This window comes from Jatropha curcas, chromosome 1 (assembly GCF_041381405.1).
Source record: "Jatropha curcas cultivar XTBG-Jc1 chromosome 1, XTBG_Jcur_1.0, whole genome shotgun sequence".
NCBI lineage: Eukaryota > Viridiplantae > Streptophyta > Magnoliopsida > Malpighiales > Euphorbiaceae > Jatropha > Jatropha curcas.
The window spans coordinates 23,806,416-23,820,899 of record NC_143151.1 but is presented as its reverse complement, the minus strand read 5'-3'; the positions used below and the strand labels follow the sequence as shown (position 1 = coordinate 23,820,899).

At 32.2% G+C, this 14,484-nt stretch overlaps 1 protein-coding gene across 1 annotated transcript; it reads right to left on the bottom strand.

Moving 5' to 3' along the window:
* Positions 1 to 344: 344 nt before the first annotated feature.
* On the bottom strand, positions 345 to 2,760 carry LOC105630077 (putative flavin-containing monooxygenase 1). Its single transcript, XM_089715972.1, has 5 exons — positions 2,088 to 2,760; positions 1,703 to 1,940; positions 1,447 to 1,622; positions 1,008 to 1,366; positions 345 to 783 (listed from the first exon to the last, which is right to left on the bottom strand). The coding sequence occupies exons 1-5, from the start codon at positions 2,523 to 2,525 to the stop codon at positions 438 to 440; spliced, it is 1,557 nt and encodes a 518-aa protein (XP_089572098.1). The 5' UTR covers positions 2,526 to 2,760; the 3' UTR covers positions 345 to 437.
* Between the last annotated feature and the right edge of the window lie 11,724 nt (positions 2,761 to 14,484).

Sequence of the window (14,484 nt, the reverse complement as noted above, 5' to 3'; positions counted from 1 at the left end):
AGGGTGGCTGATAATTTTGGTTTTCAGCATGGAGACCTTCCTCATTTTTTTAAACAATCATCATTTTATTAATCTATGTTTTTTTTTTTTTTTTTTTTTTTGATTATCTATTTCATCAAATATGTTGATTCAGCAGTAAATTGTGCATTTAATTTTTTCCTTTTGTTGCACATTTGAATTGTTCATTTTTTTAAAATCAGTTAACAATCATTTCCAATTGTTGAGCAAGCTTGCCGAGTTTCTTCTTTGTTCTACTTAAGCAATATGAGCATGAAAGATCAGCAAAATTTTAACTATACTCTTTCTTAATATAAGACAGAAACATCTCCTGTTGCCGCCAATGATTCTATTGATGAGACTCTCGTTCGCTTTTATTTCTTATATCTGGAAGTTAATCATGCAATTACAGATATAATGGTTCTGATGACAAATAAGCTTCACTGAGATGAAGCATAGTCCATAGGACCATAAGGCTCAAACAGTTCAGCAAGAAGTCCCTTCTTTCTTTTAGGGTTCCAACCCATGTCCTTACATAACTGGTCATTATACCATATATGGAGAGCACCAATGCATGATCTTCTATATTGTCCGCCTGAGTATCGCTTCATGTAATTGTTCCATTTCCCCAAATCTTCCTCCATCTCTTTGATGCTAGGTAGTTTGAATGTACCATCAAGAAGTTCAGCTAGCCATCGGCATCTAATCTCCGAGGTATATAAATTTGCAATACTTTCTGAGAATCCGATTACTGCGAGTTTCGGAATTCGGGGTTGAATGCATTCCCTGTAATCATAGCTATCATGTCAATCTCTCATTAACAAGAAATTTTGTTCAATAAGACTCAGAAAGCTATAGTTTTGGGGAAGGAAGAGAGATTCTTTTATCGCTTTCCGAATCGTGATTTTCCAGCAGTTAAAACATAAAATAAAATGCAGTTCTGAAAAAGAAGATTCAAACTTAATATGGATACTGAATTTATAAAACAGAGGTTTTAGTTAAACACCAACCTGTATAAAGGAACTGTTGAGTTTGGGGATCCTGCTATGAGATCTTGAAAGGTTTTAGATGCGAAGATCTCCTTGAGTTTTTTATCTCCTCTGAATCCTGTAGCCAATATAACTAAATCTATCTTTAGAGGAGAAGCCTCACCATCAACACAAACCCCATCTTTTAAGAATCTAATATTGTGCGATTTCTTCAAAATGATGCTTCCCTCTTCCACTTTCTTATAGAAATTTTCTGGCATTATTGCGATCAAACAAGAACTCATTTGTTGAAGAAAGCTCTGTTCAGGTACCATTCCAAACTTGGCCAAAGGAAGCTTCCACTTGATATAACTTTCAACAAATTTAGAAAATACCCATCTCTAATAGAAAATGATTACAGACAAAGATTATTTCCAATCAGTTACTAATAATGCAACAAGAGCAAAGGCTGAAACATTACCAAGGGTGAAAGAAACGTTGCTAATATATAATGAAAGAAGCTTTCTCCAGGCTTGTGAACCAAAAGCTCTGAGAATCGATTAAGATACAGATAAGCAAGAGGCACTCCCCATGGAAGGAAATCGGGGAGGAGCCAATGTTCAGTCTTGTATAACAAAGTACAAGGAAGTTCCACTCCTGGAAAATATTATGTGAGAAGAAATTTATTAATATTCTTTTTGTCGATTTAATGGAAAACTGAAGAGATAGTTAATTACCATTTGCGGATGCACATTCCATTGCTATGTCCAGTGCAGATTTTTGGAGGCCAACAACCATTATTCGCTTCCCTCTGATGAAATTTGCTGCAGTTTCATGGTCCATAGCAGCATAGTCCATGGAGTGTACTACCTCCCCTTGAAATGCTTGGGGTCCCTCATCCAGAGGAAACTGTGGAATGTTAGGAACATCGCTGAACCGTCCTAATCCAAGAATTATAAAGTCCACTTGGTAAACCTGCATATGCAAGAATCATTTCAGTCTCTGCAACTTCTTCAATACAACTCTCTATATTAGTTTGTTTAACTGTTTGAATTAACTGCTCTCTTAATTAATATCCTAAGGGCACTCATTAGAAAAACCAATAGTATTATCTATAGATACTTCAATTGAAAGACTCTGGGTGTCCTCTACTGTGACATTCCATTTCCCTTTTGAACTAAAAGGATCACCAGTGCCACCCCAAAGTTCCCAAGATTCCATCTCTTCCTCAGAAACTCCCTCATAGCTTATGCTGACAACTTTAGTATTGAATTTGATGTGTCGTAGCAAGTCGAAATGGCGAGCATATGATAGAAGATAGTCCAAGACTTGATCTTGGTTAGGGAAATCTTCTGTGACTGAAGATGGCCAAGGAAAATCTGAAAACTGATAGAGTGCTTTTGGAGTCTGGAGCTTAGTAGTCTCAAATGTTTTAGTCCACACTCCTCCAATGCTGTTCTGTAACTCGAATACGATCGGCCGGTAACCCTTTGACAGAGTATATTTACAGGCAAGGAGACCGCTAATGCCTGCTCCGATGATGGCTACCTGTCTTTCCATTTCTGAGAAACTGCTAATCAGCTACTGTCAGCTTTTGTCAACCTCTAACATCAGAATCTATTTGATGAATACCAGTGGAAAGGACTATTTGCTGTTTTATTTTTCAAGATAAAGCCATCTGGTTATGAAAAATCAATCCTCCTTTTCCTTCTTTTTTTGACTGTATTTGGTTTGATAGGGTTAGCCTTTCGAGGATATTTTTTCGATATACGACAAGTCTGTGTATTATGGGTGAATTCATTAGTTATGGTCTTCTTCTAAAATCATTGCTGTCCGTTTTAAATTCTTATGTGTCGGCGAAAATAGTAATCAATAAAAAACCAAGATACATTGCATGATCGACAACTATCTTGGCAATTGGAAGTATCTTCCGAATGGTCATAATATCATAGTAAATTTGGTTTTGCATTAGTATTTTTTTTTTTAAAAGGGAGTAAAAGCTCAAGGAAAATTACAAAAAAGAACGACTATAAACTATATAAAATAATAATCAAACAGAAAATAAAAATGAAAAACATATAACTAAACAAGAATCGAATCCTGTTGTTCTAATGCTCTCCTGTTGTTCTAATGCTCCGTTCGGTATAAATGAATTTGAATATTAAATTTATTTGTGAATAAATTTTCGTATTTGATATGATTAATTTAAAATATTTAATTCAATTGAATTCCACAAACATGTATAGAACAAGTTCATAATAAATACCAATTATATTTATATTATGCTACATAATTTTTTATATTTTTATTAAAATAAATATATAATATTAATAAAATTATTGCATTTAATTTAGTGATAAATGGATATTTAACTTGAATCTCTCTCGTTAATATTAAAAATGCTAAAAAATATTAAAATAAAAGATGAAAAATATTAAAATAAAAACACAATAATAAGAAAAGATTTTTCTAAAAAAAAAATAAATTTTGGTCAAGTTTCGATAAAATAAATAATTCAAATAAATAAAAAAAATTATAAAATTGATTTTGTAGATAGAGAAGAGTGGTTTTGTCATAAAAGTTAAATTCCTTAGTTTGGTGGAATCCAGGAAATTTCACCTTTTTTTTTTTAATGGAATTTTGTATAATCATGTCCAATTCTATGGAATTGAATTCTTAGAATTGAAATTTATATTTTTTTTTATTCCAAACACAACAATATAGATTTCTAAATGAATTACTTAAAATTTTGTGGACTTCATTTATTCTAAACAACGGGTAAATTTACCTCATCTTTTTCTAAATCAAAATCACCATATTTCTTATTTTGTTATTACTGCTGCAATAAATTTATAAAGTTTTTTTTTTTTTTGAAAGAGGTATAAAGTTAATAATTCCTTTTAATCCTTAATCAACAAAGATGATTGCTAAATTAGAAATAACTAAAGCAATATTTTTTTCCCTTTTCAATGATTAATTCAATCAGTTGTCTACTGGTTTTTCCTCATTTATTAAACTAGTGGGGTTAATAAATTTAATGTTAAAGTGTTTGTTGAGGTGAGAAAGGTTGGCCTTTCAAGAAATCATAATAAAAACTTTGCTTCAAGGACCTTCTCTATTAATCATTGTTGCACTGAGAAAGGAAAGAGATGTCTCTGTCTTTGTCTTTGTGTAGTGCAATTTATGAGATTAGCAGCTTTCCATTCAGATTTGAGAGGCCTAAGTTTCAAGGACCACATTTTCTCCCCTTACACACCAATTGAATGAAGAGATATTTTTAGATAGTTGCTTCTCTTTTTATAAGTATTTTTTCACTCTTTAAATCAATCAGTTCGCTGAATTCGAACATAACTTACCATTTATAGAACAATTAATCTAAATTCTACTATAATTAAAAAATAAAAAAATTAGTAAAAAGTAAGAATAATTAATTTGTCATTTTAATTTTTTTTTTTTAGGCATAATGCTCAATGATCAATATCAACCAAAAGATCAAATCCTCAACTTGGAGAGGGAAAAAAAGGAGGAAAAAAAAAATTCATCGCCATGAAAGGAAGCAAAAGCTCAAAAAAAAAAAAAAAAAAAAAAAAAAAAAAAAAAAACTACAAATAAGATCGATTATAAACTATATAAAATGACAATTAAGGAAGCGAAAACATGAAAAATTTTCAATTCGTTCGAGTATATAATTGTATAAGAATCGAAATCTTCTTCCTCTAAGTTTTCTTCAAAGTCCTTTTCTAAATCAAAATAATCACATTCACTATTTTTTATTACTGCTGCAATAAATTTATAAAGTTAATCTCTTTTAATCCTTAGTCAAAGAGATTAGGAATTTCATATTTGGAACCCAATTTAAAAGCAAAAAACTTGCATACATTTTCATTGAAATTTAAGTGGGGGCAAGTTCCCTGATTGCCTGCTTTGAGGACTTAATTTTATCTATAGTTCCTAAACTATATTGCGTATCACTTTATTATCCATAAACTTCAATTTGTTACTTAAAATCTCTAAACTACTATCTTTATTTCATCGTACTTGTTACGTTTAGAATTTTATATTTTCTAAGAAAATCATTAAATTTGTTCAAATTACAATACCTTATTGAGTAAATTGACTATATTATCTTTAGTTTAATACTAATTCTCTAAGAAAACCATTAAATTGAAGCGATAATTATTGATTATATATAAATGATAAATATGAAAAAAAATATTTATTACTCATTGAAATTACAAATGTAACATATATTTTAAAACAAACTATTTTTTTTAAATTTAACAATTATTATGGAACGAGTCAGTATTATTCATGTACCAACAAAATCCCTTTGGCCCTTAAATTTGATTTTTGGGGACTAGAATAACAGATACTCGACATGTGGCAATTATTATTGATAAAAATATTACGTGTAAGTAAAACATCAATTTTCTCACCTCTCCTTCTCTTTTCTCTCATTCCCATGTTTTCTCTCTCATCCCTCAAATAATTATACAATAACTTTCACAAAATATATGATAAAATATTAAAATTAAATTTCTTAATAATAATAATAATAATAATAAGTAACAACAATGAAAAATTAAATATTCCTAATAAGAAAGACGACCCGTAAAATAAAATAAAAACTTAGTAACATAATTATACAATATATTTTAAGCTACAATAATCTCCGATAACAACAATTCAAAACAAGTTTATACTAAAAAAAAAGTAATAATTTAATATTTATATTTAAAATTGCAAATCAAATCAAATTATCTCTCTATATATATAATATTATTTATGGATTGGATCAAATTTGCGGATTTATCTAAAAAACCCGTGATCAAGCCCAATTTATGAATGATAAAAATGACTCTCCGAATTCAATTCATTATGTCTTTAAACCTGCTAAATTAGATGATTGGATCACTTAGGTTGAATCGAATGCTAACAACATATATACCAAAGCAATCCTAGTCCATGATAGCTTGTTGCTTGTCGAAAGTTGGCCATAATTCAATCAAAGCATAAACCATGGTTTAAAATAGTCTCTTGTACTGGATTTCTCAACGTGGTATCCAAGCACGGTACATATGCATACCAAAACACCAAAGCTAGCAAATCGAGCGAATCGATTGCTATATAATACTTATAGTCAAAATTTTAATTAAATATCTTCAAATCTTAAACTTTTAAATTTTTGAACTATAGTAATTAGTCAGTGAGCATATTTAATAGATTTTTAAATTTACTAAATAGTTTCTTTTTTTAAAACAAAGTTAAACAATTATCCCATATAATAAAATAAGCTTTCAATTATATTATTTCTCGTGTATATGATTCAAAGTGAATTTAATAAAACTTTTTTTATCAAAGCAAGTATCCGTATAGCTTATCCCATATCGTAAATTTACAAAGTGCAACACTCCGTACTCGTAACTCGTACTATGATGAATCCTATTTTAAGGAACACTGATTTAAAAAATTAAAATTCATTCATCTATCACTTAAAAAAGAAACTCTAAAATCACCATAGAAATAGGCAACCTGGATGCCTTCAAGATCTCCGATAATGTGGTCATGAATATCTATTCTTATAATGGTCCCATTTTGACACATCTTATCTTTGAGGTCAACAAGTTTCAAATACTTTCTAAAAATCTAATTACTGCTAGCTGTGGAATTTGGGGATGAATGCATTCCCTGAACATGCACAATAAATTTAAAATGGTATTGAATTTTCTTTTTATTTTCCATAATTTAACTAAATACAATTATATTAAATTTCTAGAGAAATTCTGTTATCATCTAAATATCATAATTTAATATTTTTAAAATTATTTTCTTGAAAATACACTTTCCCAAGAATATTATTAAGATCAGAAAAAAAATGCTCGCTATGTAACTTTTTTTATTAATTTATTTAGTATGGCGAAGACATACAAACGAGCGGGTATTGGATTGACTAAAAGTGAATTAGTTCTATATTAAATTAAATCCTAACCGTACCGGATTGACCCATAAAAAGTAAAGTACTCCTAACGAATATTTGTTCCATTCATAGGGATGAAACTTAACCCCACTTAAAGGAGAAAAATGTCAAATCATTTATTCCAACACACTGGTTGATTAATAATATTGAGATGTGAGTCTTAATATTTATTACTTCTAAGATATTCTATTGCCTAATATTTATGCAAAAAGTCAAGAGCTTATCCTTGGTAACTCTCTTATTTAGGAAAATTGTGAGCATAATTTAATGGACTAAGAAAAACTTTTCGTAATTTTTATTCTTTTTTCAATAAATGATAAAGTAAAACCACTAAAAAAATAAATATGAAATTTAAATACCAATTTAGAATTTAAGAAAGGAAAACGAAAGCTAACCTGTAGAGAGGAACTGCTGCATTGGGGGTCCCAAAATCCTGTGCCAAAATGACAAACATGTCTAATTTTAGCTTTTTGTCACCTCTAAATCCTGTGCCAAAATGACAAGACGAATCTCTAGAGGTTGATCCTGACCGTCAATAATTATGCCTGCTTTGTAGCAGCTGAAACTTAGAGCTTTCTTGTGTATGATGCTTCCCTCTTCAACTTTATCAAACAAATTTTCTGCTACTATTGCTATCGTACAAGAACTCACTGTGCTTTGGTGATATTCCAAACTTTGCCAATGGAAGCCTATTCCTAATATGGCGTTCCGCGAATTTCAAAAATGCCATCTCCATATAATTTAATTTACAATACATATCATTACATTCATGAATGTATCTATCCAATTATGATTCGATATAATTTTGAAGCCTTATTAAGTAATATGAGAAAAAAAATTATTCCATTTGTGATATTAAGTTTGGTTGAATTTTTAAAAATATAATTAATAGAGAATTATTTTTAATTTTTACATAAATATATTCCATTTTAGTTATTTTATTTCATTTTGTTAATCAAACGAATCCTAAATATTAGTTGAAAATGAATTGTAGATGAACAAAAGAGATATTACCAAAGGTGTGAGAATTTTGGCCTACGAGATTGAGTAGGTAACCTTCAGCAGGCTTTGAACCAAGAGCTCTGAGAATCTATTTAAATACAAATACGTTATGGGCACTTCCATGGACAGTAGTCTGGCATTAGCTAGTGTTTTGTTTTATACAAAACTGCGACCATGGATATTTGATCCTGTGATTAAACTTTGAAGATATTGAGAAGATGAACTGAGAGTAAATCAAGATTCAGGGAAAAAAATTATGATATTCTACGTAATTGTATGTCACGATTACATTTACTATATATTCTTATATATAATATCTAAGCTATATTATTTACTATCTGTTTGTATTTTCTGTAACCGCTCTCTCCATGTCAGCACCTTCAATAAATAGAATGTTGGACTTCGGTTTGTAGGAAAGGCCCAAGTTGGGTTGGGTTGGATTCATAAGAGAGGCCCATATCAAATTACTCGGTTCTTCCTGCAAGCCGAACAAAATATTTGTAAGGAGAAAAAATATGGCTAATTAATTAACAATCATCTATCATCAAGGATGTTTTTTCGAGGATGTTGGGCTTGGATCCACGAGAGAGGCCCTTTCGAGGATGTTTTTTCCTTACACAACAAGTCTGTGTGTTATGAACGAATTCATTGTCCACATTGTGCATCTGCCCTGTACCAATAGAATGATAGAAAAGATGAAAAATAATTTGGTTGAGTTCCATGAACATTTTTTGTCATTATCTCAAAACTCTCCACCTTGATTCCAAATTCTCCAACTTCAAATTCTTTGAAACTTTTCACAATCTCCACCAAAATCAAGAAAAACCCAAGAATGAATCCATTTGAAACTATTATAAATAATAATTCTACACCTAAAAATTCAAATCCAAATTTGCATTTGACTATTTATCTAGATTGACTCTAACTTTATTAAATTTTTTAAAAAAATTCATCTCAAAGAACCTATCTCATTTGAAATTAGCTAAAGCTTCTTTTATTTGTGAATACTAACACCCCAAGTCAAAATTAATTACTTACAAAACAGTCAGAATCAAATATAATCCATATTAAATATTCCTAGTAAAGTGAGGGATTTTATTTGGAGGGTTTTGTAGGGTATTCTTCCTACAAGAGTTGGGTTATTTTCTAGAGAGGTTCCAATTAATTAAATCTTGTTATTGTGATGATGATGATGATGAGAATATTGATCACTGTTTAATTTGGTGTATTAGGGTGAGGGAGATTCGGGAACTTGGAGATTTTATGTCTAACAATTATAATTTGCCTTGTAAGGATACTTTTTTACTGGTTCCGGTATCTAATGACCATGAACAAATTGAAATTTTTTAAGTTCTTTCTTGGAAAATTTAGGAGGTAAGAAATAGGTATATGGGATAATGTTTTTCTATCTGCTAGTACAATTTTGTTTGGGGCTATGGACTCTTTATTGGATTGGAGGAATGCTCAAACAGTTGTTTCCAGGAAGAAGATCTTTTTCCAATTATGCACGATCTGATGCAACAATTCCATTGGCTACTCTTAGTTTTTGGTGGTACCCATCAATGTGTTTGGGAAGGTTTTGTTGATGGTGCCACGTTTCAAAGTTTACACATATCTCAATTTGGAGTTCTTTTTGAAGATAATGAAGGACTTTTCCTAGGATTCTTTCATGGCATGGGTGATGTTTCTGTCATTGAAGCAATGGCTTTGAGAGTTGCACTCTCATGGGTAGATAATAATCTTCTTGATTCTGGGTGTGTTTATACTGATTCCCATTTGGTTGTTCATGCTCTTTGTTCTAATGTAGCAGATTTTTCTGAATTTGGGCTTGTTATTCACAATTGCAAGTTTATTTTATATTGACGCAATATATTTCAATTGCTTGGATTCGTGCTCATACTGTTACTAGAGCTCCTATAGATATGCTTCTTTTAAGATTTGGAATGTAATCCCTGAATGTTCATATGATTTTTACTTATCTAGTTAATGCATTTTCATTTACCTTTCAAAAAAAAAAAAAAAAAAAAAAAAAAAAAAAAAAAAAAAAAAAAAAAAAAAACAATCCAAATTGCTATAACTTTAGTTAAAAATAGGGTTACTTTTGGAATTCTACAATTTGAGATGCAAACTCACCTAGGAATCAAAAGCTAAGGATGAAAAATGAACCACATATATACCTAGGGCAGTCCTAGTCCATGATGGCTTGTTGCTTGTTCCTTTTATGCCTTATTGTGTAAGGATGAGAGATATGTTTTAGAATACAGAATTTTATGCACACAAGATTGGCCAATGTTCAATCAAAGCACAAACCATGGCTTAAAAAAGTCTCTTGTACTGTGTTTCTGAAATGTGGCATCTAAATGCGATACACATGTATCGAAACACCAAAATTAGTGAATCGAGCGAATCAATTACTCTATAATACTGAGAGTCAAAATTTTAATTAAATGCCTTCAAATCTTAAATTTTTCAATATTCAAATTATAGTAATTAGTCACCTATCATATTTAATACTTCTTCCGCCCAAAAAGATACTCTATTTTCTATTTTCGCACAGATTAAGAAAGTAGCATATTATTATGATTAAAGGTCAATTTTATTCATATAACTTTCCTATTATGTTCATCTTAAATAACACATGAACAATTATTATCATGGAATAATAAGTGAGAATTAATGATGGTTATTGAAAATAAGATGAAATTTAATAAGGGTGTAATAGACAATTTAAGGATTAACTATAATGCAAAAAAGGAAAGTGTATTATATTTTGAAACAAACCAAAAAAGAAAAATGGACTATCTTTTTGGGACGGAAAGAGTAATTAATAGTTAAACAATTATCTTATTTTAACAAAATAATTAAGCTTTAATTATATTATTTCTCATGCATATAATTCAAAAATAAAGTATTTTATCAAACTGAGTATCTATATAGCTTATCCCCTATCGCAAATTTACAAAGTGCAGTATCTCGTACTCGTACTGCGTACTATGGCGCACCCCATTTTAAGTGAAACTGGTTTAAAATTCCTGCAATCTAGCACTCAAGAAGAAACTCTAAAATCACTATAGAAATAGGCAACCTGCATGTTTTTAAGGGGGCGAAACGTAATCCGTAGGACTCTAAGGTTGGGAAGTGGACCATATTGTGGTGTGCCCACTCAGTGGGACCCACACATGTTGAATATTAAAAAAAAAAAAAGGGGAGAAGGCAAGATGAGCTGCGTACAGCTCATGCACAACTTGCATGAACTGTACACAGCTCATGCCCATGCATTCTTCTCCTATAAATATAGGAGAAGAATGCTTCTTAAATCACACCAAAGAAGAATGCAGGGCATGAGCATATATCTATATATATATATATATAGAGAGAGAGAGAGAGAGAGAGAGAGAGAGAGAGAGAGAGAGAGAGTGTGTTTTAGAAAGGGTTCTAAAACTAGGGTAGAGAAAAATAGTGAAGATAATTTGGGGTATTTTTTGGGAAACACTTTTGAGTGCCACTATTTTTGTATTACTCTCTTTGTAAGCCTACTATTTTTAATAGTGGAACAATAATTTAGAGTTTGTCCCGTGGACGTAGCCCTAAATAGCTAAGGGTGAACCACGTAAATATCTGTGTATCACAATTTTATTTTTCCGCTGCTGTAATTATTCTCGTAATTTTTATCATGGGGCCCTAACAAGTGGTATCAGAGCCGAAGGTTTCGGTAGGTCCAGCCGATCAGATAGCGGTACCGGATCCGTGGATATATTTTGAAAATAAATATACCATGACGACGAGAAAATTACAAGTCCATTGGTGCTGTCCGCTCGGAAAGACATTGCAAAATCAACTTAGTGTTGCTGAGTCCGTTTCAAGTAAGCCCAGCACTATTCACGCATAGTACTATTTAAGTTACTATTTACGCATACAGTTACTATTCATATATACTGTTACTATTCACACAAACGGTCACTATTCACGTATATTACTATTTACGTATACAGTTTCTGTTGGTGATAATATTCTGCACAAGTCAAAAATGGACGATAGAACAATAAGCACAACGGTTAGACTCAACTCATCAAACTATGCAGTATGGAAGATATTGATGGAAGATCTTCTATGCTGCAAAGACATCTTTGAAATGATTAAGTTGAAAGGAGTCAGGCCAACTTCAATAAATGAAATCAATTGGAAGTCGACTAACAGAAAAGTAGTTGCAACTATTAGGCAGTCTGTTGAAATGGGCATCATAAATCATATCGCTTATGAGAAAGATGCCTATTCGATTTGGAAGAAGTTAGAGGATATGTACGAACGGAAGAACAAAGCTTTTTTAATTAGAAAGCTTGTAAATCTAAAGTACAGAGATGGCAAAAGTGCTTCAGATCACTTGGGCAAATTCCAAGAAATTTTGAACCAACTGACGACGTCAAAAATAGTGTTAGACGACCAGGTGCAGGCACTATTCTTATTGAGTTCCTTGCCGGACAGTTGGGAGACGCTGATTGTTACGCTGATTAATGTGTCAGAGGGGAATCTAACCTTAACCAAAGTTAAGGAAAGTATTCTGAATGAAGAAACCAGACGTAAGGAGAATGGTACGAGTAGCAATTCAGATGCACTTGTTACAGTTACAGAAAGGAGGGAGAGAAGCAAAACTAGATACCCCCAAAATCCAGACAAACGTGACAATTCACTGAGAAGATCAAAGTCAAGAAAATGTGTCATTTGCTATCATTGTGGCAAGCCCAGTCACATCCAAAGGCACTGCAGAAAGTGGAAGAAGGAACGAGCCAAAGAAAATGATGAGGAAAAGAAAGACGATACAAATGTAGCCTCAGTAGCTATTGTTGTTGACACACTTGGTGATGGTAGTGCGCTAATTTCTCATGCTGGTCTCAGTGAGTGTTCCACAAGTCAACAATCTCTTTGGATTATTGACTCTGCATGTTCTTATCATATTTCTTCAAAGAAAGAATATTTTTCATCACTTACCCTCGGAGATTACGGCCATGTCAAGACTTTGAATGGCACATATGTGAAAAATTACGGCATTGGAACAGTATGCATCAAAACCAATGCTAGTTATGATCTTTGGTTGGAAGATGTGAGATACACTCCTACGGCAAACTTCAATCTGATCTCAGTTCATTGTCTTGATGAATTGGGCTATGCAAATTTGTTTGTCAACAGAACTTGGAAGCTTTCCAAAGGTAACTTGGTGTTCGGAAGAGGAAGAAAGTTTAACACCCTCTACTACACCCAGGCCAAAGTTTTCATAGGAGTGGTGAATGCAGTTGAAGATTCATTTGCTGAGTTGTGGCACAAACGACTTGGTCATTTGAGTGAGAAAGGAATGAAGACTCTCACCAAGAAGAAAATGCTGTCTTTGAAAGGTTTGCCCTTAAAAATATGCACTGATTGTTTGTCTGGTAAACAACATAGAGTTTCCTTTCAAAGATCCCCTTCTCCTTCTAGAAAGCTTGGTATTCTAGAATTGGTACACACTGATGTTTGCTCAATGGTTGACAAATCCTTAAGTGGTTGCTCATATTATGTTAGCTTTATTGATGAACATTTTAGAAAGGTGTGGGCTTTACCAATAAAGTCAAAAGACCAGGTGCTGGATATGTTTAAAGTCTTTCATGTCAGTGTTGAAAGACAAACGAGAAGAAAGTTGAAATGTGTTAGAGCTGATAATGGTGGTGAGTACAGAGGACTATTTGAGAAGTATTGCTCAAAACACGGCATCAGACTTCAGAAGACAGTTCCCAAAACTCCACAACAGAATGGAGTTGTAGAGAGAATGAATAGGACCATTGTTGAAAGGGTTAGATGTATGCTTTCTCATGCCAAACTTCCTAAAACCTTTTAGGCTGAAGTAATGAGTACTGCAATTTACTTGATCAACCTTTCACCTTCAACCTCCCTCAACAGAGATGTTCCAGAAAAGGTGTGGTCAGGGAAAAATATTTCTTACAATCATCTTAGAATATTTGGCTGCAGGGCTTTTGTTCATATTCCAAAAGATGAAAGATCCAAGCTTGATTCGAAGTCAAAACAATGTATCTTCTTGGGTTATGGAAATGATGATTTTGGGTACAGATTATGGGATCCAGTTGAAAAGAAGCTCATCAGAAGCAGAGATGTAGTATTCTTGGAAGACCAAACCATTGAAGACTTTTAGAAAAATGAAAAGCCAAAGTCTATCAATGAGTTTCCTGTTAGTCTTGATGCAGAACCTCGTGTAGAACCACAAAACGATGAAGAAGACAATGGTGAACCAGTTCAGAATGATGATGAACCAGGTCCTACAGAAGAACTGCCTCAATTGAGAAGATCTGCGAGAGGCAGGATACCTTACGAGAGATATTCTCCTAATGAGTATGACTTGTTGACTCAAGGGGGAGAACTAGAGGACTACCAGGAGGCAATGGAAGATTGTAAAAAGAATGAGTGGTTGAAAGCCATGCAAGATGAGATGGAGTCCTTGCATGAGAACCGAACTTATGAGTTGGTGAAACTGCCTCAAGGTAAGAAGGCACTAAA

Coding starts and splice junctions, on each gene's coding strand:
- LOC105630077 (XM_089715972.1), bottom strand. CDS start 2,525: ATGGAAAGACAGGTAGCCATCATCGGAGCAGGCATTAGCGGTCTCCTT. Junction 1,623..1,702: donor GGAATGTGCATCCGCAAATG/GTAATTAACTAT, acceptor AATATTTTCCAG/GAGTGGAACTTCCTTGTACT. Junction 784..1,007: donor TCAACAGTTCCTTTATACAG/GTTGGTGTTTAA, acceptor CTATGATTACAG/GGAATGCATTCAACCCCGAA.